Source organism: Trichechus manatus, unplaced genomic scaffold, assembly GCF_000243295.1.
Source record: "Trichechus manatus latirostris isolate Lorelei unplaced genomic scaffold, TriManLat1.0 scaffold00017, whole genome shotgun sequence".
NCBI lineage: Eukaryota > Metazoa > Chordata > Mammalia > Sirenia > Trichechidae > Trichechus > Trichechus manatus.
Genome location: NW_004443953.1, coordinates 8,951,733 through 8,968,089, shown reverse-complemented (window position 1 = coordinate 8,968,089; position 16,357 = coordinate 8,951,733). Strand labels below are relative to the sequence as shown.

The following is a 16,357-nucleotide window of genomic DNA, read 5'->3' as shown; positions in this document are numbered from 1 at the left end:
TGATGTTAATGATATTGTTCGATAATTTCTGCATTCGGTTGGATCACCTTTCTTTGGAGTGGATACAAATACAGATCTCTTCCAGTCAGTTGGCCAGGCAGCTATCTTCCAAATTTCTTTTCATAGATGAGTGAGAGCTTCCAGTGCTACATCCACTTGTTGAAACATCTCAATTGTTATTCTGTCAGTTCCTGGAGCTTTGTTTTTCACCAGTGCCTTCTGTGCAGTTTGGACTTCTTCCTTCAGTACCAAAGGTTCTTGATCTTATGCTACCTCCTGAAGTGACTGAATGTCGACCATTTCTTTTTGGTACAGTGACTCTGTGTATTCTTTCCATCTTCTTTTGATGCTTCCTGCGTCATTTAATATTCTCCCCATAGAATCGTTCAATATTGCAACCCAAGGCTTGAATTTTTTCTTCAGTTCTTTCAGTGTGAGAAATGTCGAGCGTGTTCTTCCCTTTCGGTTTTCTAACTCTGTCTTTGCACATGTTATTATAATACTTTACTTTGTCTTCTCGAGCCGCCGTTTGAAATCTTCTATTCAGCTCTTTTACTTCCTCATTTCTTCCCATTCATTTTAGCTATTCAGCATTCAAGAGCAAGTTTCAGAGTCTCTTCTGATATCCATTTTGGTCTTTTCTTTCTTTTTAATGACCTGTTGCTTTCTTCGTATATGATGTCCTTGATGTCATTATACAACTTGTCTGGCCTTCAGTCATTAGTGTTCAGAGCATCAAATCTGTTCTTAAAATGGTCTCTAAATTCATGTGGGATATACTCAAGGTCGTGTTTTGGCTCTCATTTACTTGTTCTAATTTTCTTCAGCTTCAATTGAAGAAATGACTGTCTACTGCTAGAGTATTTTAAACTTAAGCTTATTTTACTTACACTATCTTGGAATGGACAACATAAATCTGAGTTCATCTTAGATACTTGTTAGCTGCCGATGAGTTTGCCCCTGACTCAAGACCCCATGCACAGTGGATCTGAACACTGCCTAGTCATGCACCATTCACACAATCGGTCATGGATCGAACTGTTGTGGTCCATAGGGTTTTTTATTGACTGATTATCAGAAGTAGATCACCATGCCTTTCTTACTAGTCTGTCTTAATTATGAAGATCCACTGACACCTGTTCAGCATTATAGCAGCACACAGACCTCCACTGACAGATAAGTGGCAGCTGTACGTGAGGTACATTGGCCAGGAATTATACGTGGGTTTCCCACATGGAAGACAAGAATTTTATCAACCCAGTGGCTCCATCTTAATCACTTAATGCTTTTTAAATATTTGTAAAATAAATACCTATATATGATTATTTTAAACAGTTAACGTGGTGTATTTAGTATATGTTTTTTCCAGCTAAATATATCATCCAGATTATTTAATAAAAAATAAATTGTGCATTTGAGAGCAGCTTGTGAAGCCAATATTTGATAAAGGATATTCAAAGCATTTGCATTTCTATAGAATAGCGTAGATGAGTCATATTATTTCTGTAAGATGAATAGTCCAATGAATCCAAACTATTCCTAGACAAGTAGATTTAGGATGAAGCTTGTAACATTTAAAATATTTCTGGTCTTCTGCTTATGATATGTTTTGAAGTGGCTTAGTAGTTCAAACCAATTGAAAGGAAAAATAGTATATATTTAGAATGACTATCTGTACATTAAATACTTACGGTGAAGTGAGCTATGAAGTAACTCAGTTTTCTGTTTAATAGCAAATGCTAACATACTAATAAAAATAATTTCAGTTTTTATACATTCATAATATATAAACTCAATACGTTTGTTTCTTTTAATTTAGAAGAATTCCAAATATTTGGAAGCAGAGATTGTTAATGTCTTTTTATAAGACATGTATGTATGTATGAGGAGCCCTAGTGGCACAGCGTTGAGAGCTATGGCTGCTAACCAAAAGGTCAGCAGTTCGAATCCACTAGCCTGTCCTTGGAAACCCTATGGGGTAGTTCTACTCTGTCTTATAGGGTCGCTATAAATCAGAATTGACTTGACGGCAGTGCGTTTTAATGTATGTATGAAATTTAAATAAAGCAATGAATAGTATTACTACATAGTTCTGAATTTGAGAAAAATACAATTTTGACTATACACTCTTTTCTTTCTCTTTAATTTTTGTTTTCTTAAGGCATTTGTGAATATAATTTGAATATCATTCAAATGTAAGAAATCTCTATGTATAATGAACCTTAACTTAATTGTCCTATGTTCCAGTAGCTTACAAACATAATCTGGTACATACTGAGCCGTCTAGTGATGTTTTTTTATACTGTTACCATTGTTATCTGCACATTTATTTTCACCCAGTTTATTGGTAAAAATTTTTGTTTCTCCTAAATTTCAAAGTGGAAAAATAAGAAACTTTAGGGGAGAGGCAGAACACAAAGTCATTTATAAAATGTTGGAGGTTTTTTTTTTTAAACTTACTATTTCTATTGAGCATGCTCTGTTGATAGTAATGTGTATGTGTGCAGCTATATTTTAAGAAGTTTACTGGTTCATTTGAAATGAATGGAGAGACTTACTGACTGGCAAAATAAATCCTCATGTTATTATTTTAAACAGTTTTGTAGTAATTTGTATTTGGGACTAAGATAAACTCAGTTCAGGTCCCATCTCTGCCACAGTTTATTAGCATTATGAATTTGGGTGAGTTAGGCTTCAGTTTCCTCTACAAATTTCTTTAAGTAAGCCTTTCAAAGTAAAAACTTTCAGAGGTTTCTGGAGTAGTTTCTACAGTATCGTTTCTTAAGTATGTCGTTTGTGCAAGTAAAACCATAGGTAAGTGGATATAATGGGCAGATATATCTACATTACATTTTATGTTATTTTTTATTTTTAAAAAAAAAACAGCTTTAATGTCAGTTGCCATCAAGTTGAGTGAAACTCATGGCGACCCCAGGTGTGTCAGAGTAGAACTGTGCTCCACCATGGGGTTTTCAGTGGCTGATTTTTTTGGAAGTAGACCTATCAGACCTTTCTTCCGAGGCACATCAGGGTGGACTCGAACCTCTAATTTTTTGGTTTGCAGCCAACCACATTAACAGTTTGCACAGTTGCATACAATGAACTGCGTATATTTAAAGTAAAAATTTGGTAAGTTTTACATATGTAAACACAGGTGAAACCATCACCACAGTCAAGACCATGAACATAATTGTCACTTCCCGAAAATGCCTGTGCCCCCTGTACTCTCCTATTCCTTCCTTCCGCCCCATCCCTAAACACCAAATGATCGGTTGTCTGTGACTGTAGATTTGTTTGTATTTTCTAGATTTTTTTTATGTAAATGGAGCTATACAGTGTGTACTCTTTTTGTCTGACTTTTTCACTCAACGTAATTATTTTAAAATGCATTCATGTTATTGCTTGTCTTAATAATCTATTCCTTTTTTGTTTTGAAATAGTATTCCATTGTATGGATATACTAGGTTTTGTTTATCCATTAATCTGTTGATGGACATTTGAGTTGTTCCCCATTTGAAGCTATTATAAATAAAGCTACTGTAAACATTTGTGCACTAGTTTGTGTGTGTGTGTGTGTATACACCTGTATTTCTTTGTGTAAAACCTAGAAGTAGAATGGCTGGATCATATGTTAGGTGTATGTTTGTTTAACTCTTTAGGAAGTTGCCAAACTTTTCCAAAGTGATTGTATCATTTTACATATCTACTAGAATTATTTTTAGGTTCCAGTTCCTCCACATCCTCAACAACACTTCCAGTGGTCAGTCTTTTTAATTTTAGCCATTTTAATAGGTGTGTAATATTATCTCCTTGTGACTGTAGCTTTCATCTCACTGATGACTAATGATGTTGAGCATCTTTTCATGTGTTTATTTGCTGTCTTCTTTGGTGAAATGACTATCCAAATCTTTTGCCCATTTTTATAATTGAGTTGTTTTGTTATTGCTGTGCTTAGAGAGTCTTTTATATATTCCACATACAAGTCCTTTATCAGATATGTTTTGCAAAGATTTTCTCCTATCCTGTGGCTTGTCTTTTCATTCTTCTTTATAATAGCTTTTAAAGATCATAGGTTTTTCATTTTTCAAGTCAAATTTCTCATTTGTTTGTTTTATGGATTGTGTTGCATTTAAGAAATCTTTACCCACAATATAGTGCACGTTGGTAAATACTTCGTGCACACTTGAGGTGAATGTATAGTCTACCGTTGTTGGATGAATAAATGTCAATCAGGTCAAGCTGATTAATAGTGCTATTCGAGTCTACTATGTCCTCGCTGATTTTCATGCCTACTTGTTATATCAATTACTGAGAGAGGGGTATTGAAATCTCTGATTATAATTGTGGATTTGCCTTTTTCCCTTTGCATTTCTATCACTATGTGTTTTGAAGATCTGTTATTAGGTGCATAAGCGTTTAGAACTATGTCCTATTGATAAATCGATCTCTTTGTCATGATGAAATTACTTTTACCCATGGTAATATTCTTTGCTTTGAAACTATTTTATCTGAGAATATAGCCACTCCAGTTTTCTCCCATAAATCCCCTCTAGTGTAGTGGGTTTTTCTTTTATGCTGTTGTTTCTACTACTCCTGCTACTTTTTTAAAATGTTTTTTAAAAGTTGAAAATATTGAAACAGAATTTGCTACTGATTATATCCTCAGAAAGCTTCCTTTGCTCTTCCTTTAATCATATTCAATGTAAAACTAGAACATCATCATGAAATTTGTAAATGTATATAAACTGTAAAGATACCTGTATCGAATTTTGTTTTCTTACATTTCAGTTTATCATTGTTTTGGGCCTGGGAAAGATGTGTACAAAGATGAAGACATAGTCTCATTGTCCTATCTTTAAAATACAGTGAACTACAGTTCCCAAATGTATTAGGATTTTACCATAGTTGCGAATTGTGCTTAACTCTAATTGTTCTTTTGTTTGAACAGAGACCATTAAGAGACTAAACAAATCAGTAGAATTTTCTTTTTTTTAACCAAAGGGTGTAAATATTTACATTTAATGTTTTGTGTAGGTCCTTCACATTATCACCATTTATGTGTCCTTTCTGTAGATTGGGCAGCTGGCTTTTAAAGGAATGAAGAAACTCAATAGAATCCAGTCAATAGTGTTTGAGACTGCTTACAACACCAATGAGAACATGCTGATTTGTGCCCCTACTGGAGCTGGGAAGACCAACATTGCAATGCTTACAATATTGCATGAAATTCGCCAACATCTTCAACAAGGTGTTATCAAAAAGAATGAATTTAAGGTAGGAAACTAACAAGCCAAACAGCAGCCTTTTAAATTGTAAAATAAAAATGATTTTTCAGTTCAGCACGTTATATGAAATCTGACAGTTTTTAAGGATATTGTATTTGAAGTCACGTAAAAAATAGTGCTTGATTTACTTTATCACTATCAAAGCAATCCCTATTTGTGTTATGAAGATCTTATTAGCTCTGTAGAAAGCTGTGAAAATATATTTAGCTTTGAAGCAGAACCCATTTTCAAAGTGATGAGGCTGTATAAACAAATTCCATTGTCCTATAAACAGCCGCACATTTATCCAGCAAAGAAAAGTACTTTTCATATATCACTATTAAGATTTTTCACTTGAAGTAGCTAGAATCATATTTCACAATAAATTGTGACTTGTATTGGCTACTGTGAAATGAATGACATCGTAGTTTTTGCTCATTCATCAAGCTAGTGTTTCTTTGGTACAGATTGTATATGTTGCTCCAATGAAAGCCTTGGCAGCTGAAATGACAAAATACTTCAGCAGACGTCTAGAGGCACTGGGCATTGTTGTGAAAGAATTGACTGGTGATATGCAGTTGTCAAAATCTGAAATTTTACGTACTCAGGTATGTTGTTTACCTAGATCTTAAGTATAATTCTTTTTATCAGATAATTTATCAGGTGATTCTTAGCAATTATAACTTGAGTACCTATAATACATACATAGTACAAATGTAATGAAGTTCTTTTATTTGTAATTACTTCTTATCTCTGCAGTACAGAAATGGTTTCTGCCTATGCTTTGTTCTGTGGTGTTCCTTCTGACTTCTGTGATTCTTGATATATATTGAATATTGTTAGATTTTATTTGTAGGTTTTAAGTCTACTGACAGTAAATGTTCTTTTAAAATAGTAAGGAATGAGGCTGTGGATGAGACCAGAGTAAACTCTTAAAGAGTATGTCAGTAGTAGTCTAAGCAATTAGTAAGGGTGATTTAATGTATAATAAAAGTTTTTAGTCATTCTTTATTTTGTCAAATGGAAAATTATTAAATCATCCATTGTACATAGCACTATAGTTAGGTGAAATGAATAACAACAAAGACATTTAAGATACAGGTTCTGCATTTAAGATACAGGTGCTGAGTAGGCAAAAAATATGTCAGCACTACACCTAGATCATTATTAATTGAAGCAACATGTAAGTAAGGTGATGTTCATAGTGTTTTTAAAAATAAAATAATGGGTGATCAGATATTACTGGGTTAGCTCAGGGGAATTTGATGGTAAATAGATGATTCAGCATTTGAAACAAGGAATGGACATTGATTTAAAATGTGATTGGAGGATGTATTAGTTTGCTGGGGATGCTGTAACAAATTACTACAGACTAGGTGGTTTAAAACAACAGAAATGTGTTCTCTCACAATTCTGTAGGCCTCAAGTTCAAAATGAAGGTGTAGGCAGGTTTGATTCCTGGAGGCTCTGAAGGAGAATCTGTTCATGCCTTTGTCATAGCTACTGGTGGCTGCCAGCAGTCTTTGGCATTTCTTGGTTTATAGGTGCATCACTCCAGCCTCTGCCTCCATCTTCACACTGCCTTCTTCTCTGTGTGTCCTTTCCCCTTCTCTTCTCTTCTGGTCCTTGGATTTAGGGCCCACCCTAATCCAGGATGCTATCATCTCGAAATCCTTACCTTAATTACATCTGCAAAGACCCTTTTTTCAAATAAGGTCACACACATGCACAGGTTTTGAGTAGACATATCTTTGGGGACACCACCATTCAGTCCACTAGAGAAGGTATGCTGAGTATACTGAACCAAATGGCAAAGATGAAAAATCAGATTTTGGTAAAATGTATTTTGGGATTGATAAGGATGATGTACATTATAATCCACATTTTTGTCAATTTTATCCCTTATTCCTAAGTTTGCTTAATTGTAGCCACTCTTGAAAAAAACCCAAATCTTAAGATTTATGTGCAGGTGTGTCCACTGTAGTATTTTTTTTTAAAATATAACAGACAAATATTAGGAAGAAACTAAATATCTATGAACAGAAGACTGGTTAAACAATATAGTATTCTGCAACTGGACTTGTTGTTAGTAGCTCTGTTGAGTTGGCTCTTGACTCATGGCAACCCCACACACACTGGAATGAAACATTGCCTGGTCCTGTACCATCTAATGATCGGTTGTAGATCGAACTGTTGTGATCCATAGGGTTTTCATTGGCTGATTTTTGGAAGTACATCTCCAGGGCTTTCTTCTAGTCCATCTTAGTCTATAAGCACCAATGAAACATATTCAGCATCATAGCAACACCCCAGCCTCCACTGACAGATGGGATGAGGTTTATTGGCTGGGAATTTATCCTGGATTCCCTTTTTGGAAGGTGAGAATTTGATCACTGAACCACCAGTGCCCCTGAATATGTAATTACAGAGATCATATTTCAAAATCACACAATAGAACACATAGACTGGCATAATTTTTCAGTGTCATTTTACTTTCATAATGTCTTAGAAAGACATACACATTAAATAAAAATTGATGTTATACAACTTTTATTCAAAATAAAATTTCCTGAAATTGGAACCATTCTAGTGAGATCATACTTGTAATATATCTTACCTAAAGAACTGCGTTTTGGATCCTGATGCGTGCAATGAAGTTTAAGGAAGATGAAGAAATACTTAGGACAGTTTATTCCCCTTTTATCGCTTGCAGGTCTAGCCTTAAGAAGTCTTCTGTACAAGGTAAGTTTGTCTTCGGCAATTTTGTCTCACTGCCACTCCAAATTCAGGGCTCTTCCCACTCTGTCTTTTTGCTTTAATCTTTCTGTATGCCATTAACAGGCTCATTTAAAAAAAAAAACAACACAAAACCCTGTGTTGTTTTGGTCATTTCCCATTGCTATAGAGTGGCAGCTCTCACACTGTGGTCCGTGGTCCCCGGGGGATCCTTAAGACCCTTTCAGGGCGTCTACAAGGTTAAACTACATTTTCATAAAAGTATCATGACATTTTTTTCACTCTCATTCTGTCATAAGTATACAGGAGAGTTTCCTAGAGGTTACCTAATATGTGTTATAAAGATTTCTCAGTTTCAATTTCTAATATAGGAATATTGATACATATAACTCACGAAAACAAAAACTCTTTGGGGCCTCAATAATATTTAAGTGTGTAAAGGAGTAGTCCCAAGAGCAGAAAATTTGAGAACAACTACTATCAGGGCAAGTTCCTTATATGTGACATTGGATTCTCTTCACCGTCTACATCTGCCTGGTTCTCAACGTTATCTCCCAGCTACTCCGCAGTATAAACTGTAGCCAGGCCATTTTTGCTTTCTCTCAAATATGCTAATTTTCTATTTAGTAAATTTCCCCATGTATTTTCTCTTGTTTTATAATGTCTTCCTTGATCCATTAAAATTTGTCCAAATCTTATCCATTCTTCAAAACCCAGTTCAGACTCCATGAATACTTTTATTTCCTTTTGCTTGAGTCCTGTGTTTCATTTATGTTCATAAAATAATACCTCGTTCACAAAGTCTGTACTTTTTCTAAGATGTGATCTTAGAAATCTGGATCACCCTCAAATAAAATTTTGATTGTTCTTGTACTGTAGCCATCTGTGTTAAACGTTAGTGAAAGAATGTTTATGGAAAGAGAAGAGAAGTAACATTTGATTTCAAATTATGAGCCAGTCACTGTGCTAAGTGCATATATGCACCCTTATTCAGTCTTCATAAGAACCCTATTGGGTAGTGTCTCCATATTATAGATAAAAAAATTAAAACTCAGAGAACTTTATGTGGATTTATATACTATATATTTAGTTTATGCACATCTTTTTTCCCTATTTTCCTGTCTTTGCACTTTGCTACTCTACTCTGTATCTTTTGTTAATATCTATTAAGTCTGTAAGGGCAGGAAACATGTGCTTGGCCTCATTAGTAGTTTATAAATTGAACCTCATATCTCATGCAGATCTTTATTCTCCTCCAAGGTAGCCATACTACCAGTGATGCTAATTTCTCTAGATGTGAAACTGTATAGCTACTAACCTCTTCACCCTGTGCTGCCTTTTCTCACGGATTCTCGCAGATGAAGCCTGTGCTGCCATCAGTGCCTTGAGAGAGAGCAAAGCAGAGAATGATAGAGAGGATGTAGAAATAACATACATACTATACTTTCATTTTTGAAGTTTTAATTTCCTGCTTTCTCTACTTTTTTTACTTTTGTGTTTTTAATAGGTTTTTAATGATTTCTGCTGTGTGTTTTTTGGGGGGAAAATAAGTTTCTCAACAAGTAACAGCGATTATATTAAGTATAATCTTAAATTTTTTTAGTCATTTTTTAAATGTTCTCAGTATTCCTAATTTATCATTTAAAAAAATATAGGAAAGCAAATTAATCTCATTTGCAAGTTCTCTGTCCTGCTCTTTTGATTATATTATTCCCTTGCTCATAAACTTTCATTGGTTCTTTATTGCTTATTGAATTAAGTCCAACTACCTAGCTTGTTAAGAATCTTGTATGAATTAAGTGTAAAGTGGTATGTGATCTATTTTGTGGGCCACTGAAGACTGTCAGGTCTAGCAGCGGTTACAATTTTATTAAGGTTGGAATGTAAAATTTACTTTCACAGGACAGAATTATTTATTTCTAGGATTTATTGTTCAGGAGAAACAGTCTGTACAGACAACACATAGCTTTTTTGTGTCCAACCAAAAAGTAATTTTGTGTAGTTTGAACAACTCAGTAAATTTGTCATCAGTGAGAATACCGATCTACTTTTCTAGCCTTGTTTTCCATTATTTTCTGTTTACCATTAATTTTATATGTGTCCCCCAACAGTTAATGTTTTAAAATATTCACTGTGCTTTTCAGTGCTTTCTTTGAGCAGCTGTACTTTGCCTTACCCCTGGTCTTCCCTCATCTCAGATTATTCCTTCTGCCTTCCTTCCCAATAATATAGATGAAGTATTCCTTTGAACCTTAGTGAAAACAGTGGTCAGAAATTTTAGAAAAAATTTCTCCTGTCCTGGTAGTAATTCTGTGTCAAAACAAAACATTTTCTCTTAGTTCTAATATGGTTTCCCTACTGTTATACTTGTTTACACAACCTTGTAGTGGAAGGGGAATAATCTGTACAGCTTTGGAAGTTGAGATGAGTTATTTCAGGAAGTTTTCTGTTTGTTTCTGTTTTGGTTGGGGGTGAAGGGGGAGAGTCTGTTCAAATACCTTGGACCTAGGAAACAATGAAGAGAAACCTGAATTTCTTTTATATTATTTTGCTATATCTGAGCTCTGGCAGCCTTGGTTGGGAAGGGTGTGTGTCGTGTGTATGTGTATACATTCATGTCTCACTCAGTGTCATGGATAATTTCATGGATAAGAATTAGCATGAATCCAATCCCCAAAAGGTAGAGATTGAGCCAGTCTCCACTTTCTCAATCATTTCTGACACCAGCCACCCACCTGGCACTCTCTCTCTGACCTTGGCCACAGAGCTAGATCGCACAAATTACAAGGACACCATCGTTCACACTGTCAAATAGGCATATGGCAGATGCATTCGGAGTCCATATGACACCCTAAACTTCTTACCTACTAGCTCTCCCTTCTGCGGGTTTGATAATTCACTGGAACAACTCACAGAACTCATGGAAAGTACTATAGTTATAGATTTATTATAGCAAAAGTATACAAATCATGATCATTAGGAAGAGACACACGGGCATGGCCTGGGAGGGTTCCCAACCATGGTGGGGGGCTTCCATAGCCCAAAGAGGACACGTCACTATACCTTTCAGAGTCTTTTGGCATCTTCTGATATATTTTGTCCTGTCTTTTTAGACGTAATAAGCAGGAGGAGTAAGGAGAAAAATGGCTAATCCATGGTGTCCAACCATACAGACTTAAAATTACACTGTTAGTCAAATTTATCAGTTTTCTCTGTGGTTTGTGCCTTTTTGTTGATGGTAGGTTTTTTTGCTTTTGTTTTTTTTTTCTGGAAATCCTAGTTTATCCCAAGTTTATGAAGTCCTTCCCCTGTAATTTTCTTCTAATAGTTTTAAACTTTTTTTTTCATATTTAAGTCTTGAATATCACTAAATTTTTATTATTAGTTTGGTGAGGGCAGTGTTCTAATATTATTGTTTTCCTAAGGAAAGCCACCTGTTTCAGCATTAGTTCTCTATTCTTTCCTGGTTATTTGTAATGCCCTTTATCATATTTGAAATTCTGCTGCCTTTTAGCTGTTTCTGAGATGCTGTTGTTACACTGATGTGTATGTCTGGCCTTGCCTCAGAACTACGCTGTTTTAATCACTGTCGTTCTAGACTAAGTCTTGAATGTAAGGAAAATCCCATCTCTTTATTTCATTCTCATTTTTGAGAATGACTTTAGTTATTCTTAAACCTTTACTTGAGCATTTTAATTTTTAAATGAGACTATTTCATAACATCAAAAATTTTGTTGGTATTTTCATTAGAATTGCATTGAAGTTATGGAATACTTTGGGGAGAATTGATACTTTTATTATATCTTTCTATTGACGAGCATGACATATTTTCCATTTTTAAGGTTATTTTATGCCACTGGATGTTTTATAATTTTCATGATAGGTCTTATACATTTATTTTCAGCTATCTTATGTTTATTGGTATCCTTTTAATTTTTTATCATATTATGTAATGGTTATTGTTGGGATGTAAGAACACTTGATTTTTATATCTTGATACTGTATCCCCCATTCTTGCTAAATGCTCTTTGTTTTGGAGTTCTGGAACATCTGTTTGTTTATTACTGAATTACTTATTAAATTAAAAATTGAAACAAAAAACCATGCATATTTTCTCTGAGGAGGGAAGATTCATAAATGGAAATGTAAAAGTAGTATGAACTTCAGAAGTATAAAAGCATTCAACCTATATATTTTACTTGTAAAAAAAATTTTTTTTATTTTGATATCTCATTTGTCAGAACAACAGTTTGGGTAATTGAAAATAAACATTCACTCAAAGGAAGTTTTAAATCACTAGTGATTCTTTGATTAGTAGTAGGTGCAAACCTCATATTAAGGGAAAAAAATTCTTGATAAATTACTCTTTTGTCTTATTCCAAGAGAACAGAAATGTACTTCAAAGAAATAGCTCACACAATTGTGAGGAAGATGACTCATGCACTTACAGGGGCTGACAAGTCCCAGATCCATTGGTCAGGGGACTGGCTGGAGGTCTGTGCTGACTCATGAGGTTGTGGCACTTGGCAAATCCAAAATCTCTAGGTCGGGTGGCAGGGCAGAGACTTCTGCAGACTTACGTCCGAAGAACTGGAGGTCAAGCAACGAGAAGAGTGTAGAGTCGAGAAAGAGAGCAAGCTTTGCTAGAACATCCATTTATGTACTGAAGGCAGGCTACACCCCTAAGGAAGCTCCCCTTTCAACTGATTGGCTGCTCACATCATATCACAAAATGGAAGGTGATTATATATATAGTGTTTGTCACACTACTGAGGATCAGCCTAGCCATATTGGCACATAACGTTAACCATCGCAGAAGGCATTTCATTTTTATATGTCCATTTTTTTACTCCCTTTTGTTGATAATATTTAATCCAAGTTTCTTCTATATCACTTTAATTTTTTTTATTGTAAAAATATATGTAACAAATTTAATTTTAATGGTGATATTTTAGGATAGCTGATAGTCATTTTTATTGCCAGAGATTGTAGTTTTTGCTCTGGAATATTTTAGCAACTATACTTCTGTCACTGATCTTGGTCAACTTTTGTCAAGTTTTTTTGAGGTATTAATTAAAATTTAGCCCTAATATGAATAAGGCCCAGGAACATTGGGCATACGTGTTCTGTCAGACTGATTTTAATCAGGTCCGTTTTACCAGGCTATCTAACAGAACATGGAACACTTTATTATAAATCCATCTTTTACATTACTACTTTTTGAGGCAGAATTTAGATTTTAGAGTATTACTTTTAAAAATTTTAAACTCTGTTTTGTTTTGATCTTAAAAGCCTGTGAATTGCGAATGACTTAGAAATTATGGAAACCTTTAAAAAGTACATGAAGAAGACTTTAAAAATTACATACATGGCATCAAATGTTGTTGCCAGATTAAATAAGATGACTGAGATTTGAGTGTTAGCTTTCATGGCATGGAGGTCATTGGCAGGAGCAGTTTTGGTGTAGGAGTAGGGAAGAAAGATTACAGACCTGAGAAGCTAAAGGCAAGGAAATGAAAATAATGAGAGTAAATGATTCTTGAAAAGTTTAGTTGTGGAAAAGAGGACAGGATTGGAATTAGCTGGAAGAAATTATGGTGCTGAAGAAGAGGTTATTTTGTGCATGTGTTTTCTTTTTCTTTTTTAATATGTGGAAGTTTACGCATAAAACCAAACCCGTTGCTGTCAAGCCATCTCCATCTCATGGTGACCCCATGTGTGTCAGAGTAAAACTTTGCTCCACAGGGTTTTCAATGGCTTAATGTTTCTGGAAGTAGTTTGTCAGGCTTTTCTTCTGGGATGAACTTGAACCTCCAACCTTTCAGTTAGCAGTTGAGTGAGTTAACCATTTGCATCACGCAGGGACTCTAGCTTAAGCACACTGATATACTTTTGTAAGGAGACAGTGAAGTTGAGAAAGTATCCTTCTTTTTATTCCCTATTTGTCAGGAATTCAGAACCCTTGGTAAGTAACTCTTTTGTAGGATAAGGAAATAATTTAATTGTGTTTGCTTCCTAAGATTTGAAGCAAAATTATGATATGCATTGAACGTTTATTTTCCGTAACTAATATTAAAGCTAAACTATGCATTAGTAAAATAGCTCTATTTTACTGTTAAAGCTGATTTTCAGTTTTTAAATCATTTCATTTTATTTTAATTTTTAAAAATTCTGCTTGGTTTTCATTTTATGTAGTTTACATTTTATATAAAACTGTGAACAGCAATATTTTTGTTAGTCGTACAAATAAGTGATTGAGTCTAACCACCTTGAAGCAGATTTTAATCTGGTACACCTGGATTTATGTCAGAGACCAGTATGAATGAATGGCCTTAGGGCAGGGTTGTCACACACGTTTAGATCATGTTGTTGTTGTTGTTAGTTGGCATTAGCTGCGACTCATGGCGACCTTATGTATGCCGGGTCCTGCGCCATTTTCATGATCATTGGTGTACTTGAGTCCGTTATTGTGGCTGTTGTGTTAGTCCATCTCCTTGAGATTTCCCCTTGTTTTGCTGACATTTAGATCATAGACCAGTGAAAATATGATGAAAATAAGGTACCCTCTCCCTTGAGGATTAGATTGGGGAGCATATAAACACAAATATGTAAAAATTCTGCCCATTATTATTGGTTCACTCCTCTCAAGTGAAGAAAACCCTTCCCCAAAGTGACCATTTTTATATAAAGCAGAGGGTATTTTGACTTGGGAATTATAATTCTAGGGTGCCTTTGATAGGCAAATCATCCATTGGCGTCTGTACACACTTAAATGGTCTTTAGTTCTGGTAGCACCCTGCAGATGTTAGACGCTTCATGGTTACTTTCAGTAGATGACCAAGAATGTATATATATATATTTTGAGAATTACATGTTTTTAGTTGAGGATGATGAAGTATATAGTGTTAGCTGTAATGCAAAAGCAACTGAAAAGATTTTGTCGGCTTTATTCTTTAAAAAGTGTGCAGTAATAAAGAGATGTAGATGTGGTCAATGAGATTCCTATTTTATACAAGTCAGAGTGGTTCTTGGTCACTCTGGGTTGCATATACTTCATTAGTCCTATGATAAAGCTGGCATTTTTCACAAATACAGTGTTTAGCCAGAAATTCCATGATAGTTCCAGGAAAAGGGTATTATCTTGGTGAACATAATTTACTCTTTGGACAGTCATTTCTTCTAAAAACTGAGCTATATGTTGGTAGGGCACGTCTTCAGATTTCTTCTCCACAGAAGCATAAGGGCATTCTCATTAGTATCAGTGATATATTCTGAAATTGTGAATTTATTCTCATCACATATCAGTGAAATTTGAAAAAATTTATGTTTAAAGGGGCTGCTGAATTAAAACATTCAATGAATATTTGCAGTTTTTTGAACAATAATCAAATGCTTATGCTGAACTTCAGAAATTTCTAGTTTGATGTGATAAGATACTTTGTCATATCAATAAGAAAGTACAGTCTTTAGAGATCCTGAGAGCTTGTCTTTACATTAGGACAGTTTTTTTTTTGTTTTTTTTTTTTTAGTTTCAGGTGGTTCTTCATTTGAAAGCAACCTTTCTGTTGTTTGGGGACAGTTATTTCAGTCAATTTTCCCAGACAGTGTTTGTCACTTATCTCACAAACTGCAGCAGATCCCGAGTCTTGCTATAAACCTAAAATGCAAGTCCTAAGCTGGTTAATTTTAGGAATTGGTGGGAGCTGATGTTTTTGTTAATTTCTCTGACTGATCTAAATGGTTTCTCTAGGATTTATATTTTTCACATTCCTGTAAAAATATTTTTATGTATCAAAACCAGAAATATATACAACTGTATTTTTACAGAGCTTTGTGCCATTTTAGTAATAATTTTCATAAAGAAAATTAATTGTACTTGGATTCATCATTGATTAGAACCTACTAAATTCCTTGCATTGAAATATTTATAGCCTATTGTTCTTAGATAATCAAAAAGTCACTGGAACATTAGAGACCATGCCTGTATTATGATAATGTTAGAGCATATATTTTAAATGATTTTGTATCCTACAAGTCATTTCCCATGTGTTTTCTTACATAGTTTTACATTTCTAACTGGGCCTTTGTGGCACTTTTTAAAATTAATGTGAATTAAAAGTCATTTATTTTAGAGAATTTCCATACTGCACATCTTTTTCTAATTCTAAAAGGACAACTTACTTATTGCAGGAAAGTTTTAAAATGCAGAAAATTACCAAGAAGTTTAGTAATTATATCTAACAGGTCTTTTTTATATCTCTTAGTCTTTTTCTTTTCCCCCTAGGCAAATATGTATAACTTTTAAGAATGGAAGTGGATTGTATATTGTTTTGTTGCATTCTTTTTCCAGTAAATAT

The 16,357-nt window shown here is 34.4% G+C and overlaps 1 protein-coding gene across 5 annotated transcripts in view; it reads left to right on the top strand.

Annotated features, from left to right (window-relative positions):
* ASCC3 (activating signal cointegrator 1 complex subunit 3) overlaps positions 1-16,357 on the top strand; it is a 414,547-nt gene that overhangs the window by 121,254 nt on the left and 276,936 nt on the right. For all 5 annotated transcript variants that reach the window (XM_004372420.3, XM_023727600.1, XM_023727601.1 and 2 more), the window contains 2 exons: positions 5,074-5,274; positions 5,732-5,872. In XM_004372420.3, coding sequence (XP_004372477.2) covers positions 5,074-5,274; positions 5,732-5,872 — 342 coding nt within the window. The remainder of the gene's footprint in view (positions 1-5,073; positions 5,275-5,731; positions 5,873-16,357) is intronic.